We start from the raw sequence: 14,769 nt of genomic DNA on the forward strand, positions 1-14,769 counted from the left end.
CGCGGCCCGCGCCGCTCCGCCCCGCCCCGCCCCCCGTGCGCGCCGCTCCGCCCCACCCCCCCGTCTCTATGGTTCCTCCCACCCCATCCCTCGGTCGCCCCGGCAACGCCGGCCGGGCCCAACATGGCGTCGTCGTTGCGAGCCGGGCCGCGGCTGCGGCGGGCGGTGCGGGGCGGAGAGCTGGCAGCGCTGCCCGCTGGGCTGCGGGATGAGCTGGAGGCGGCGCTGGCGGCGGATGGAGAGCTGGTGCCTTTCAGCCTGCTGCGGAGGCTGCACGCCGCGCTGAGGGAGGCAGGTAGGCCGCGCTGCGCCGGGGCGCCGTGGTCGCACCGTGACCGCCCCGATCACACCGTGACCGTCCCGTCCCCCGCCCGCAGGGTCCCCGCTGCACCTACACGAGCTGCTGGAAGGATGCGAGATCCACCTGCCCGAGGTGCCGGTGCCGCCGCGGGTAAGGGAGGGCCGGGCAGGAGTCGCGGGAGGAGGCGGCGGCGGCTCCCGGCCCTCACGGTGGGTCTGTGCCTTCCCCAGAACCCCGAGCTGGTGGCCCGGCTGGAGCGGATCAAGGCTAAGCTGGCACACGAGGAGTACCAGCGGATGACCCGCAACATCACGGGGCAGGTGAGGGGCTGCTGCGGTGCCTGCTGCCGGGATTCATCCCTCAAACACCTGAGAGCAAAGGAGATTTTTCCCTTTGAGTGAGTGCAGTGCAGAGGGGATGTGGCAGGCACTGGAGGTAAACACACCGGGGACAACAGATGCGGTGTTGAGGACAGAGGTAGGACAGGGTTAACAGGGTGGTGAATTAGACAATACCGAGTTTTGGGAACTGCTCACTGTGCCAAAGATCTCAGGTTCTGTTCTGGGAGACTGAGCACATGCCATAAATGTTTGACAGGGAGCATCTGTGCTGGTTAAATTTTTGTCATAGTTTTAAAATTGCCTCATTCATGTCAACATAAAAGCTGAAAATACAAGATAACATGTGGGCACTCATTCTTTCCTGGGAGAGCTGGGATCTTCTGGCTGGGTGACTGCTCAGACAAGTCAGCATCCCTTTCTGCTGGCATTCCTTGTGATCCCATTCTGTCCTTCCACACTGTACCTGGCATCCATGTGCACATTAACTCTCATGGGAAGATCTGCTTTGCTCTCTGCTGAGCTTGACCGCTCCAGGTTTGACCTGGTCTGGTGAAAGGTGTCCCTGCTCATGGCAGGGATGGTCTTTAAGGTCCCTTCCAAGACAAACCATGCTGTGATCTATACTCTGGGATAGTTTTACCAGAGCTTGTGCAAAATCTCAGAGAAACCTGTGTGCTGTGAAACTGCTGCTCCCCCACAGCCCACCCACCCAGTACCAGGGCACCCTAAAACCTCACAGTCTTGGGGACAGGACAGGGCATTGGCATTGCTTTTATTCTGCACATACAGTAATAATGTTATTACTAACATTAAAATACAAGCGATCACAAGCTGTTTCAATCCCTTCTTTCAGGAGATGAACGGGCCATTGGCTGAATTTGGGAGGCAAGGTGAGTGTCTTCCTGTCCTGTTGGCACGAGCCAGGTCAGGCATGGGAATTGTTCCATCTCCAGCTGGTAACAGCCCTTCCCTCTTGGAATATCTCACCAGAAGGTTTTCATGCACTAAAGTGTTCCTTGAATGAAGGAGCCTCTTGGTCATTCTTACCAATATTTCTGGAGGCACCAAGCGTGTGACTCCTCCAGGATTACACATCCCAGCTGAGGTAGCCCCAATCACACCTTGTCCCCAGCCCTACTCCCCAGCCTTATGTAAAATCAATCACTTTACCCTTCTCTCCACCAGTTCGCTCCGTGAAAGCCGTTGTCATCACCATCTTCAACTTCATTGTCACCGTGGTGGCCGCCTTTGCCTGCACGTACCTGGGCAGCCAGTACGTCTTCGCAGAGACAGCGGCGGTGAGCAAGGCCCCAGAGCCCCCTGGCAGCCCCTCTGTGCTGGCCAGGCCGGACCCCCAGGGTTACCCCTCTCTCTTTTGTGTCCCCAGCGTGTCCTATCAGCCGTCATTGTGGCCTCAGTGGTGGGCTTGGCCGAGCTGTACGTGATGGTGCGGACCCTCGAAGGGGACCTTGGGAAGCTATGACCATGAACTGCAGGCTTCGTGCTGGAGGCTTTTTGTCCTCCCCAGGAGCTGCTAATTTGGGACAGGTTTTCTCCTGTCTGTACCTGTTCCTGCTGTGGGAAGACTGCTGCACTCCTCAGGCTCGTCCTTTGCTTCCTGCTCCTGAAATGAATCATGGGTTGGAAATCCCAGAGCTGTGGAACAGGAGAGGCAATGGCTGTGGACTCTGACCACTCCAGCAGGGAGAGAGGCATCAGTTCCTGCCATCCCTGTTCTCCGGGGAAGTTCCTGTCCTTTTATTCTGGAAATAAATAACACTGTGTGTTCATAACCTTCTTCCTGCATGTCAGGAGATGTCTGTTGGTGTGAGAAACATTGATGTGGCATCTAACACACTGCAGAGATGTGAATCTTCCCTCTCCCTCTGCATCCTGCATCCTGCTCCATCTCCTGTCCAAACCTTCCTCTGCCTGCACAGTGAGGGATGCGTGGTGCTCCCAACCCCCTGCCATAGGTTGCCCAGATTCTGGACATAGGGAGGGAACACCGCTCAACATTGAGCCCAGGGGTTTCTCAGGTGCCATGGGGCAGAGCAGAGCCAGCTCGGTGCACCCACAGCGGGGAGGGGACACCCACGTCAGGCCCTGGGGACCCGGACACCTGCCGGGTGGGCGCTCTGCCAGGGCTGGACACAGTGATTAATGCTCTGATGGCAGCTAAGCCCCTCTGGAAACACGGTTTAATATCCAACCCAGGGAGATCTGCCGGCACCTGCGAACGTGCCTGCGGATTAGGGGCGGCCGCGCCACAATCATCCGTGGATACGGCCTCATATTAAGGTATTTTTTCCAAAAGATTAGTCGGTATTAGAGGGGTGATGGGGAGCTGCCCCTGCTGCGGCCGCACCGGCATTTAGGATATTGGATGACATCTTCGGAGCCTTCGGGACCGGCAGTAATTCCACACCCTAATGAAATCGTGGCGCTAATCCGGGGGGGGGGGGGGGGCCGCGGTGCCAGGAGGGTCCCTAGAACACGGGGGTCCTTGCCACGGCTACGGTTCGCCCAGGTTGGTGATGGCCGCGCTGTAGATGAGGTCGGAGATGGAGCCCAGCGAGGTGGGGAGGCCCCGAGCGGGGCTGTGGGATCCCGGCGGCGGCATGGCAGGGGCCGGGCCCGGGGTGCTGCTGTCGGGGGGTGCCGCGGGGGGACCCCGCTCCCCGGGCGGCGGCAGCGGCGGTAGCGGCGGCGGCTCGGGCTTGGCGCTGCGGATCCTTCGGGCGCGGCGGTTCTGGAACCACACCTGGGACGGGCGAGGGGAGCCATGAGACACCGACAGCGCCCCGACGGGGTGGCCCCGCGGAGGACAAGGAACCCCGGCCCCGAGAGGGAAGGAGGAAGGGGTGGAGGGGAGGGTCCCGCCTGCCCTCACCTGGATCTTGGCCTCGGGCAGCTGGGTGAGCTCGGCCAGGCGCTCCCGGGTGGCGATGTCCGGGTAGGGCACGGCGGCGAAGGCCCGCTCCAGCTCGGACAGCTGCCCCCGGCTGAACGTGGTCCGCCGCCGCTTCCGCGGCCCCCCCGGGCAGGGACAGGGGCAGGGGCACGGCCCCGGAACGCCGCCCCCCCCCGCCGCCCGCCCGCCGCCTGGCCCGCCCGCCCCGTCGGGGAAGCGGAGCAGCGGCTGCGGGGCGCGGGAGGTGCCCGGGGCCGCGCTCATCCTGCCCGGCTCCCCCGGTCCTGCCGCCGCCCCGGCTTTTATCCCCCCCGGGTCCCCCCCGGCGGGCTGGGACCGCCCCGAGCGGGCGGTGCTGTCCCCCCCCAGCCCTTCCCAAGGGCTCCCGGGGCCGGTCCCAGCTCCGCGCCCCCGATGGTAGCGCCCCGACAGTCCCGACTGACTCGGGGAGGGTCTCCCCCAGCATCCCCGAGGACCAGGACCCCCACCAGCTGCTCGTACAGGTCTCCCCCGCGCCGCCGTCGGGGCACGGTGGGGCCCGTGAGGATCCCAGGGCTCGGGTACCCACCTGCCACCCGCCCCCTGCGTCCCCTGCCCCGGCTCCCCGCCCTCCCCCGCTCGCCCCCCGCCGTGCGACCGCCGCTCTCCCGCAGGGCTGGCACCGGTCAATGTTTAACCGGAGCGGTGGTACCGGTTGCGCGGGGCAGCCGGGGCCGGCTGGCGGTGGCTCCCGCGGGACCGGCCGGGCGCTGCGGGCACCCCGAGCACCGGGTGCTGGGGGGGCGCATGGAACAAGAGGGGGAACGGGGCGGGCACCCCCAGCCGGACCCCCGGCCCAGAACACTCCCACGAGGCCAGGAGAGACCGTAAGTTGTCGGGGAGACGGAGGAGACAGAGGCCAGCCCGTCCTGGAGCAGCCGGACTTGGGCAGTGACTGCCCGACTGATACAGGCAGCGGGGGGCGGCACCCCAAAAAGGCTGGGGGGGACAGGACCGTCCTTCTGCGGCGACATGGCGGGGACCCTGAGCTCTGTCCCCTGCCAGGCCTCAGGGCACAGTGGAGGTGGGAGGACGGTGCGAGCACAGCATGACCAAGGGTCCCTCTACCCCAGCCCCCGGGGTGTCCGCGGGCAGCCCCCCCAGCTGGGGGGCACCCACCACCCTGCTGCCCTCTGTTCCCCAAAGGAGCCCTGGAGAAGAGCGGGAGGGCCCCATGCAGGGCAGAGAGACGCGGCTGAGAGTGGTGCTAAGGTAAGAGGAGGCGAAAGGGCTCAGGGACGCGGCAGGAACCTCCCTGCCTGGGGCAAGGTCACGGCAGGGCTCCCCAGGGTCCCCATGTAGCGACACCTCTGTGTCCCTGTCCACCCCCACCATTAGGGTCCGGCCACTGACCTGCACAGAGACGCGGCGAGGTGACCGGCAGGTTGTGCACAGCCTCGGTGACGGCGCCGTCCACGTAAGTGTCACCTCCCCGCCGGGGTGTGGGCAGGGGGAAGGGGTGCGGCACCCCCTGAGCCGCCGCTGTCCCCACGGCCAGGTAAGCGCGGCCAGGCACGATGCCACCTTTGGCTTCAGCGCCGTGTTCGACGCCGGCGCCTCGCAGGAGGCTGTGTTCGAAGGCAGCGGGATGAGGCAGCTGGTGGAGCTGGCCATAGACGGGTGAGTCCCGGAGAGCTCCCCGCGGACCCCAACCCCTCATCCAGCCCACGCCGGGCCTTTCCAGCGCGTTTGCACTGCCGGGGCTGTGTCGGGAGGTGGCATCCCTGTGCCACCGCCTGGGGCCGTGCCTGACGCTCCGCATCCTCCCCAGCTTCTCCTGCACCGTCTTTGCCTTCGGGCAGACCGGCTCGGGGAAGACCTACACCCTGATGGGACCCCTCGCCCAGGTACCCCAGGTCCCCTCCATTTTACCTGATCCTGGTGGTGGGATGGGCTCTTCCCTCCCGGTCGTAGGCTCTGGGAGCAGGTGTGTGCCCGATGTGCCCGCTCACCGTGCTGGCGTCTCCGCAGAGCGAGACCCAGCCGGCAGCCCCGGCCCTGCTGGGGCTGATGCAGAGGTCCTTCACCTGCCTCCTGGAGCAGAGCCGGAGCCGTGGCTCTGCCCTGGCTCTCAGTGCTTCCTACCTGGAGATCTACAACGAACAGGTAAGTGCCTGCCCAGCCGCCCAGTCCGGGCCTGCTGGCACCCTGTGCCCCGCTCCCCCGGTGCCTTCCCTCTGCCATATCCCCAGGTCCGGGACCTGCTGAGCCCCGGGCCACCGTGTGCCCTGCCGCTGCGGTGGAGCAAAACCCGCGGCTTCTATGTGGAGAACCAGCTCAGTGTGGAATTCGAGAGCCTGGAGGCCATCGTCAGCCTACTCCTGGAAGGTGCTGAGCCACGGGCACAGGGCTGGACGTGTGCAGGGGCTGTTCGACCCGGTATCGGGGGATTCAGCCCCCCGCAGACCGTCCTCAGGGCTGGTGGGGCGCTGATGGCAGCCAAAACCAGCAGCTTCCCGTTCTGCTGCAGAGCCAAGGGCGGCTCGCATGGTGGCGAGGGGGTGGTGGGCAGTGGACGCTGTGGGGTGTGGGGCAGGGATTTGGGGTGTCATGCAATCAGTTCCTCCCCCGGCAGGATCCCAGAGGCGCCGGACCTCGGCACATGCCCTCAACAGGCACTCGAGCCGCAGCCACGCCCTTCTGACCATCCACATCCACAGCCGAGCCGTGAGCGCACATCCTGCTCCAGGGGAGGGCTGGGGGGGGTCAGGGCTCATCGCGGGGCTGCAAACAGGTCATGCTCTCCTCAAGGGTACATTGGTGGGGCTGGAGTGAGCAGCAGGGAGTCCCATTCAAGACCCAGCGATCGGGACACTGCTGTGGGCCGTGGGGAAGGGGTGATGGGGGCCAAAGCATCACCTCCCCAACTCGGGTCCCCCAGGCCAGCGCCTGCCCCAGCAAGCAGGGCACGCTGTGCTTTGTGGATCTGGCTGGCAGCGAGCGGGTGAAGGAGACCGGCTCCAGCGGGGAGCTCTCCGTGGAGGCCAACAGCATCAACCGCAGCCTCCTGGCGCTGGGTAAGAGCTGGGGGACCCGCCCTGGGAGCCCTGTTGGCCCCCACCGGAGCCCTGTCACATCCTTTGTGGCTTCCGGCAGGACACTGCATCTCCCTGTTGGCCAAACCCCGAGGGAAGAGAACGCACATCCCCTACCGGGACAGCAAGCTCACCCGGCTGCTGGCCCGCTCCCTGGGCGGCTCAGGCATCACCCTGATGGTAAAACCATGGAGGAAGCTGGGCAGGGGTCTCACCCCGTGGAGGGGAGGGCTGGAAAAAGATGGTGAGCCTCTGGATGACAGCTCACCTGCAGCTCTTCCTCGTTGGCAGGTCGCCTGCATCTCCCCGTCCTCACGATGCCTCTCAGAGACACTGAGCACGCTGCATTACGCCAGCCGTGCCCGGAGGGTCACCACCAGACCCTTGGCCAACAGGGTATCGCAGACAGGGAACCCGTCTGAGCCCCTCTGCCCCCTGCTGGGACCCGCCGGACCCATCCCTTTATCCACCCACCCCTCCCAGGTGTCCCGGGAGAAGCTGCTGCAAACCTTGGAGCAAGAAATCCATGCCCTGCAGCTGGAAAACCTCTCCCTGCGCCAGCAGTTGTGCCTGCCCAGGGTGCCAGTGGGGAGCACAGAGGTCCCAGGGAACCCTCCAAAAGCATGGTCGGGCTTGGGAGGCAGGTATGGCCCCGCAGGGCAGCTCCCACCCGAGGGAACCCCAGCCTGGCCCAGCCTCTACGGTCTCCTGCGGGACTTCGTGGTGGAGAACGAGCAGATGAGGTATGGGAGGCCTGTGTGGGACCCCTGAACAGGGGATCAAGGGGCTGGCAGGGCAGCCAGAGCCCCTGGCTGGGCAGCACCCTGCACCAACCAGCCTCCCTCAGGGACTCTGTGGGGCTGGGCAGGGCTCCGAGGTTCTCTGGAGGCTGCCAGTGCCCTGCCCTGCTTCCTCACTGCTCCCCAGGCAGCCCCGTCTGTTCCTAGAGCCCAGTGGTGACATCCCAGTTGTCCCATCCCACAGAGCCACCCGCAGCTCCTGTGACAACCAGCCCCTGCTCCGGAGTGCCCGCACCCCCCATGTCCACCCTGGCCACTCGGTGAGGCACCGGCGGCCCGACACGACACCCACCTCTGTCCCCCAGCTGCCGGTGAGAGTGGGGGGCCTGGGGTCTGCAGTCATCCTGCCCACAGCAGGGTGAGGATGCACACATCACCCACCCTCTCTTGCAGAAGCTCCCTCCTGCCTCCAGCCATCCCAGCTGCCCAGGGTGCCCACAGTGCTGCCCCAGGCCAGCTGATGTCACCATGTCCCAGGTACAGCCCCAGGGGTCTCTTTGGAGGAGGTGGCACAGGTGTGGCACGGGGGTGGCACAGCCACCATGACCACTCTGCTCATCCCCAGGTGCTGCCAGTGCTCCCCATGCCACAGCCAGTCCCCCCTGAAGGAAGTGCTGGTGTTCTGCCACCCGGACAGGAGGACATGGCTCTGGCCGGCTCCCATCAGTCCCACAGGCACTCCCAGCTGCACCAGAGGAAGCGGTGAGTCATTCCTTGGGCATCAGCTGCAGCTCAGGAATTCCCTGGAGTTTCAGGGGGTGGTGGGACAGTAGGTCAGGGTTTATTCATCTGTTCTCACGGCAGGAGTCGTGACAGGAGCAGGAGCTTGTCTCAGCAGCACCTGCTCCACCGGGAGCTGCCAGGCCCTGAGCACGTTCCCAGCCCCGAGGGGAGGGTCATCCCTTCGGCACCGCCGTGGCCAGGATTGCCAGAGCCCAGAGGTGAGTGGGGCAGTGGTGGGAGACCAGGCAGGGCCTTGGATGGGCACCCATCCCCAGCACAGCCACTCACACGTGGGGCTGTGCACTGACCCTGGGGGAGATGGAGACCTTACCCTGCTGCTCCCCGCTGGCAGCTGCCGGCACCGTCCCTCTCCTCCAGTGGGAAGAGGCACTGGACTGGCTGGCGGAGCAGATCTGAGCTGCCACAGGCACACCATGGATGGGGCCAGCATCGGGGATGTGGCACAGACTGGGGGGACAACCACAGCCCTCGGGGACACGGGATCTTGGACTGCGAGGACTGCGCAAACCATGGAACAGACAGTTGGATGGACGGACAGACAGAGCTCTCCAGCCTGCATGGCCCTCACAGTTTATTTCTGTCTAGCTGAGGCTGTGCTGCTGGTGGCTCTGGGGATCCCATCAGGTGCTCTCCTCCCCGGGCTGGGGGCAGTCCAGCCAGTACTGGGCGATGGAGCGGGGATAGCGTGGCCGCACCAGGTCCACGCGCTTGGTGCGCAGGTTGACACGGTAGTACTTGTCTGGGGGGAAGGGGACACGGCTGTCAGGACTGTCCTCAGCTCTGGGGAGCTGCCAGCACCTTCCCACTGCATCCCAGAGCTCGGGGACATTGCAGAGAGAGAGAAGCCCTCCCCATGCCCCGGCAGCCCTGGTCCCGCATCATTCCTGGCTCCTGCTGGGCCAGACTCACCTCCGACAAAGAAGTAGACACTCTGGAGCATCTCACACGTGGAGCCCGACAGCCCATCGTCAACACCTGCTGAGTCGGGGTCATTTTGCAGCCAGCTCCAGAATCCCAAATTCAGTGACCGGTGGTGGTTGTATCTCTTGCGCTGGCGGCGAGACTTCCTCCTGCGGGGCTGCTGGGAGGCCACGTAGAGCCGGCCAGCCATGGCAGCGTCCAGCCGGCTGGGCACCCCCCGCCAGTCCCGGCTGATGTACCACGGGCCGTTCGCCCCGGCTGGAAAAGGAGCAGAGGGCGAGTGAGAGGGGCAGCAGTGTGTGGGGTGAGCTGAGCCCCCAGCACCTGCTCTGAGACCCACAGGAATGCTCCAAAGGATCCCAGCCTGGATGGGATGTGTGACAGTGACACAGGCCAGGCAGAGCCAAGAGCAGCCCTCCACCCCACTTTTGGCTGGGATCAGCTTTGTGCTGCTGAGCCCCCCTTCTCCTCCTCTCCATCTTTCATTCCCCTTGCCCAGGGCTGGGGTTTTCCTGTGGCATCTCCAGCTGCAGTGATAATAAACAGTCCCCAGCAGTGACACTGTGGTGTGAGGTGGCTGGTGATGGGCTCAGTAATGTGCGTGGGATTTGGGGTTCTGTGGGAGGTGCAGCTGTGGCCTAGGGGGTTCCTGTGCATGGCCTGGGCAGGACACGATGGCTCCAGGTATTGCTCCCTCCCTCCTCCCTGGCTGTCTGCATCCTTCATGCCCTGTCAGTGCCCGCTGTATTGGTACCCGCCAGCCCTTTCCCCCGGGGGCTGGCCCAGCCCTTACGCATCCTGCTGCCAAAGAGGAGCTGGAAAACATCCTCCCAGCTGTCCCGGTTCATGAAGGCGTAGTGCTTGAAGACCGTGGAGGGGGAGGACTTCTCGCAGTCGGCCTGCGTGGGCTGCTGGGCAAAGTCGTAGGACCAGTAGTACTTGTCTAGGAGAGGATGAGCAGGGCGTTAGTGGGGGACAAGCACTGCAGGGGGAGCAGCAGAGGAGTGTCCTGCCTGTGCCCAGTGGTGCCAGGCTCTGCCAGGAGGAAAGGGGCTGCTCCCTCTTACCCTTGAAGAAATAGACTCTCTCATTGCCATGGTAGCTGTGGGCGGGGAGGGCGAACGCCGCATCCACGTTGTTCGGGATGCCCTCAAAGCCCTCGGAGATGTCCCGTGGGTACCCAGGGTCCAGGGCTCCGTCATCAAAGCGCCAGTACTGGGTGCCCTGGGGGGTGGGGGACAGAGAGGGGTTACGGGTGCAACATCCCCCAGCCATGTGTCTGCCAGGAGGAGCAAGTGGATGCTGGGGAGCCCCATCACGAGGCTGTGGCTGCTTGGGGTCCCAGAACAGCCACGGCGATTTGGGGTATCTGGCAACCACTGTGTGTGTGGGTGCATGGGAGGTGCCATTAGGGGATATAGGGTGGGTTGTGCTGACCACCCCAGGAGTACCCCTGCAGCTCACCTTGAAGAGGTAAGTCTTGCCCTGGCAGTTGATGCGTGTGAAGGCTGCATCGATGGGGCCCTCAATGCCCCAGACGTCACTGATGAGCTTGGGGTAGCCAGGCTTCACACTGCTCTTGTCCAGCTCGTAGAAGTACTTCCCTGGGGAGAGAGGAGAGGTGGGGGCAGCAGGAGAAACTGCAGACACCAGCATGGGGTGACAGCGTGGCAGCGTGTCCCATGTGCCTGGGGAAGGTCCCCAAAGTACCTCGGAAAGCGTAAAGGGAACCGTTCTTCAGGTCGGTGAAGGCATCAAAAGGTTTCCCGCTGCACAGCTCCTCAGGCTCCTCGGGCCCGTCTGGGGTGGTGCCAGGCAGCTCTGGCAGTGTCTCCTCAGGGTTTGGCTTGCTCTCTGGCGTGGTCTCCACCAGCACTGGGACCGTGGGCAGCTCTGTGGGGTCTGCCACGGGCACCTCGTCCGTGACGAATTCGACAGTGAGGTTGTAGTCCAGGTAATCGTCCTCCGGCAAGGCAAAGACGTCTCCCCGGGTCACTGCAGGAGGGAGAAGGTTGGTTCCCACTGGGTTTGGGTGCAGGAGATGCTCCCTCCCAGGCAGTGCAGATTTATAGAATCATGGAATCGTTAAGGTTGGAAAAGCCCTCCAAGATCACCAAGTCCAAGATCACCTCCAAGATCACCAGCGCTGCCAACACTAAACCATGTCCCCAAGTGCCACAAGGACACTTTTTCCAGAACACTTCCAGGGATGGGGATTCCACCTGGGCAGCCTATTCCAATGCCTGACCACCCTTTCAGTGAATACATTTTTCCTACTGTCCAATCTAGCCAAATAGCACAGATCCCACACTGCAGATGGCAATGAGCCAGCTCCCAAAAACCCCTTGTGCTGCAGCAAATCCTGGTGCTGACTTCACCCTGTGGGCACAGGTGGGTGCAGAGCTGCCCCAGCACAGACCCTCTGAGCTCCACAGTGTGGGGCACCCACAGCCACCCCATTCCCTGGCCAGGAAGGTGGCCATGGGGACTGTACCTTTGGCTTTGCAGATGGTGGAGTAGTCGCTGCAGCAGCTCTGGTAGTACACACAGAGGGTGTCACATTGGCACTTGTGCCCTGCATCGAAGCCTTCTTCGCAGCGGCCCTCGCAGGAGTCTGCAAAAGCCACCCCACAGCTCAGGAGGAGTAATGTAGGGTGGGGCACTGGGGCCTGTGCCTCCCCCCCAGCCCAGCCCCAGGAGTGAAAACAAACTTGGGGATGCCCTGGTTGGGGGTACCCCACCTCTTCATGGTCAACTCCATCACCAGGGGTTTCAGAGGCTCCTTGCCCTGCTCCCACCCAGGTCCTGCTGGGATGGGAGCCACGGGCTGGGCTGTGCCATGGTCCCAGCTCCATGCTGGCAGCCCAACCGTGGGATGGGCAGGGATTTGCCAAGGCACCATTGACACCCATGTGCTGCCCACTTGCTTTCTCCCCATGCTGCAGGGTACAGCCAATGTGTCCACGGACACCAGCCACTCCTTCCCCACCCTGCCCAGGCTGCCCAGCCCCTCCATCAGCCCAGGACCTGCTCTTGCTCCATCCCCAAAGCACCTGGTGTGCAGTTGGCTGGCTAAAGCTCACCTTCTGCAGCATGGGTGGTGGCGAGCAGGGCCAGCACAAGGGCAGGGAAGAGCAGCCTCATCCTGTGTGTCCGGGAGCGCAGCCCTTCTGCGACTGTGCGGGCTGGAGCACGGCAGAGCCCCAGCATCCACTGTTTGCTCAGCCTGCCCCGGCAGGAGAAAGCAAACAGCCCAAGGTCAGAACAGGGGAAAAGGGGCAGAGATGATCTCCCACTCAGCTTTCCCCACAGTCCTGGTGTGTTTGGGGGGGACAGGACTCCCCACGCTCAGAGGCAGCTCCTCCCCAGCCCTGGTGCAGGTCGGGCACTGTTCAGAGAGTGGGGAGGGACAGCAGGCCAGAGCCAGGAACCAGTTTTGAGGTCCTGCCACACTCGTTCCATAACATCCCTCATGGTGTAAAAGCTCCCAGCTGCCTCCCAGCCTGGTCTTGGCAAGACAAAAACCCAAATGAGGTGGGATGGGGGAGCGATGCTCAGAGGATAAAGGCAAAAGCCCCGGGCTTACGTTTGCCCAAAATGTCACCATTTTGGAGGGCTTATTCTCGGGATTTCAGCTTTCTCAATGTCAAGGCTGGGAACAGACCTGGGGAGCCCCAAGGCACGGTGGTTTGGGATGGGGAAGGTGCCACCTCTGTGCACGGGAACCAGAGGCCAGAGGTGAGTGGCCGGGGGCAGGAGCCCTCTGCACTTTCACTGCAGAAGGCAAACAAAAGCCTGTGTATTTTGCTCCCGTCATTCCCCTTCCAACCAATCTTTTCAGTTACTAATTAATGTCGACTCAGCTCTTTTCGCAGTTCCTGATAAACTCTGGGATGTTTATTTAATCAGGGGCAAGGAGCAAATGCAGATGATGCTGCAGCAATTCTGCCTCTTCTGTCTCTGCTGGGACAGGAGCTCCATGGGATCTGTCCCAGCCCTTGGGCAGGAGTGGTGCAGCTTTGGGCTTTAAGTGATGCAAGATTTTGGGGGAGAGAAACCTGAGCAGGGTGCCCACTTCCCCAGGGGTCTTTCCTCTGCCAGCTCAGACACAGGCAGTTCCTGGCATCGTCTGCTCCTGGCATCTTGCTGGAAAGAGCTTTATTTGGTTTTCAGACAGGCATTTCCACCTGGAAGCCCTGGGGAGCTGAGGGCAGCTACCAGCCACGGGCTTGTGGGGCAGAACTTCTGCAGCCCTCACCCCACTCCTTGTTCCCTGGCCTCAGCTATGGCAGGGCTGGCATTGTCCCCAAGTGCCAGCACTACGGCTTCATCCCATCCCTGTTGAACCAATCCTGGGGGGCAACAGCCCTGGGAGGGTTCAGGCTTGTGGGAGGCTCTGGGGGAGAAGGGCTGGGCACTGTTTGAGCTGCTTTGGCTGATCAGCTAAGACAAAGCCTCCTGCTGCTCCAGGCTCCCAACCAGCGGCCACAGACCCATGAAGGCTCAGCGAGCCCTTCTCTGCCAGGAGGAGATCCCAGGAGAGGGGTTGGTTGGATAAAGTGGCCCCGGGGAGATCCTGCAGCCAAGGGCTGAGCAGAGCCAGTGGGGAGAACTCGGGAACTGCGGCTGATCCCCCAGGACAAGCCTGGGAACCGCTGCAGTTCCAGAGCCCAGGCTGCTGGGTCTGGAAATCCCTCCCAAAAAGCAAAGCAAAGCAAAACTAAAAGCAAAGCAAAGCAAAGCAAAGCTCTCTGGGCTAGTCAGGACAAGCCCAAGGGAATGGTTTGAATTCTGCTGCCCCCGGGCAGCAAACCCCTCTGCTGCTCTGCACTGCAACGGCCCGTATGGTTACCCCTGATTAACAATCATTTATCAGGAAAATCCTTACTGGTTCTGTGCCGAGCTTCTCCCGCAGTTTTGTGCTGCTCGGGATGCCTTGTTTGCCGAGCTTCCCTGTGGGATGATGTCTCTTTCCTCTGTCTGTCCCTTCGTAGTGGATTCAGAGAGGATTAAGAGCGACTCTGTCACATCCAAACATCAACCTGAATTTAAGCTTCAGGCTGACCTGGCAACAACCTGGTTTTGGAGCCAAGGATTTAAGCTGCTCCTCCCAGCACATCCGAGAAATGCCCAAAGCATTTAAGCATTTCTGCCCTGAGCACGTCTGGCCTGGAAAAAAGAAAACAAAAGAGACCCAGGCTGCCTCTGCTCTTTCTTTTATCATGCAAATCTCGAGCCCACCCAGAAGAGCTGCTCTGAATTTCCTCCAAGCAGTGGGTATTTTCCCCCTGCTGATACCAAACGGGTTCAAAACACTGTGCCAGGGTGGTCACAACCTCACCGTGACCACCACGGTGCCCGGTCCCCTTTGCCTCCACCCTGTGCCCCCTGGCTTGGCACAGAGGGTCCTGAAGAGATGTGCTGCAAAATCAGCGTGGGGGTCCCTGCCTGCCATGGAAGCGACACCGCAGCAGCAGCTCGGGCACAATGGGGGGATTTTGGCCCTGGGGACAGCTGGACAAGCCCCAGCTCAGGAGGGACAAGGGGGGGCTGTGGAATAGAATAGTTTGAGTTGAAAAGGAAGGACTGTCTAGTTCCAGTTCCTGCCATGGGCAGGGACACCTTCCACTAGACCAGGTTGCTCCAAGCCCCGTCCAACCTGGCCTTGGACACT

General features: G+C 62.7%; 5 protein-coding genes across 8 annotated transcripts in view; 2 read left to right on the forward strand and 3 right to left on the reverse strand.

The window, feature by feature from the left end:
• Nucleotides 1-87, reverse strand: part of POLDIP2 (DNA polymerase delta interacting protein 2) — a 9,654-nt gene extending 9,567 nt beyond the window's left edge. Inside the window, exon 1 of the mRNA XM_042026588.1 lies at nucleotides 83-87. Within this exon, the coding sequence (XP_041882522.1) occupies nucleotides 83-87 (5 nt within the window). The remainder of the gene's footprint in view (nucleotides 1-82) is intronic.
• Nucleotides 82-2,440, forward strand: TMEM199 (transmembrane protein 199). Its single transcript, XM_042026178.1, has 6 exons — nucleotides 82-295; nucleotides 378-451; nucleotides 532-621; nucleotides 1,496-1,532; nucleotides 1,828-1,940; nucleotides 2,030-2,440. Exons 1-6 carry the CDS (start codon nucleotides 124-126, stop codon nucleotides 2,123-2,125), a joined length of 582 nt encoding a protein of 193 aa, XP_041882112.1. The 5' UTR covers nucleotides 82-123; the 3' UTR covers nucleotides 2,126-2,440.
• Nucleotides 1,396-3,820, reverse strand: SEBOX (SEBOX homeobox). Its single transcript, XM_042026589.1, has 2 exons — nucleotides 3,536-3,820; nucleotides 1,396-3,406 (listed from the first exon to the last, which is right to left on the reverse strand). The coding sequence occupies exons 1-2, from the start codon at nucleotides 3,818-3,820 to the stop codon at nucleotides 3,158-3,160; spliced, it is 534 nt and encodes a 177-aa protein (XP_041882523.1). The 3' UTR covers nucleotides 1,396-3,157.
• A 354-nt stretch (nucleotides 3,821-4,174) lies between these two features.
• Nucleotides 4,175-9,656, forward strand: KIF12 (kinesin family member 12). Of its 4 annotated transcripts, none has more exons than XM_042026128.1 (17): nucleotides 4,175-4,422; nucleotides 4,742-4,807; nucleotides 4,934-5,012; nucleotides 5,094-5,215; nucleotides 5,367-5,442; nucleotides 5,567-5,701; nucleotides 5,788-5,974; nucleotides 6,171-6,262; nucleotides 6,477-6,612; nucleotides 6,692-6,810; nucleotides 6,922-7,026; nucleotides 7,114-7,373; nucleotides 7,558-7,741; nucleotides 7,824-7,907; nucleotides 7,996-8,132; nucleotides 8,235-8,371; nucleotides 8,506-9,656. In XM_042026128.1, exons 1-17 carry the CDS (start codon nucleotides 4,343-4,345, stop codon nucleotides 8,568-8,570), a joined length of 2,064 nt encoding a protein of 687 aa, XP_041882062.1. In that variant the 5' UTR covers nucleotides 4,175-4,342; the 3' UTR covers nucleotides 8,571-9,656. The 4 variants fall into 4 exon arrangements, with proteins under 4 accessions (XP_041882062.1, XP_041882064.1, XP_041882063.1 ...); XM_042026130.1 differs by having other exon boundaries at nucleotides 7,615-7,741; XM_042026129.1 differs by having other exon boundaries at nucleotides 4,177-4,422; nucleotides 5,788-5,923.
• VTN (vitronectin) lies at nucleotides 8,729-14,219 on the reverse strand. Its single transcript, XM_042026169.1, has 9 exons — nucleotides 13,984-14,219; nucleotides 12,179-12,321; nucleotides 11,590-11,709; nucleotides 10,806-11,090; nucleotides 10,560-10,699; nucleotides 10,163-10,319; nucleotides 9,889-10,038; nucleotides 9,084-9,353; nucleotides 8,729-8,913 (listed from the first exon to the last, which is right to left on the reverse strand). Exons 2-9 carry the CDS (start codon nucleotides 12,303-12,305, stop codon nucleotides 8,795-8,797), a joined length of 1,368 nt encoding a protein of 455 aa, XP_041882103.1. The 5' UTR covers nucleotides 12,306-12,321; nucleotides 13,984-14,219; the 3' UTR covers nucleotides 8,729-8,794.
• Between the last annotated feature and the right edge of the window lie 550 nt (nucleotides 14,220-14,769).

This window comes from Corvus kubaryi, unplaced genomic scaffold (assembly GCF_017639235.1).
Source record: "Corvus kubaryi isolate FWS band 111438036 unplaced genomic scaffold, C.kubaryi_AGA036_p1.0 37284, whole genome shotgun sequence".
NCBI classification, from domain to species: Eukaryota; Metazoa; Chordata; class Aves; order Passeriformes; family Corvidae; genus Corvus; species Corvus kubaryi.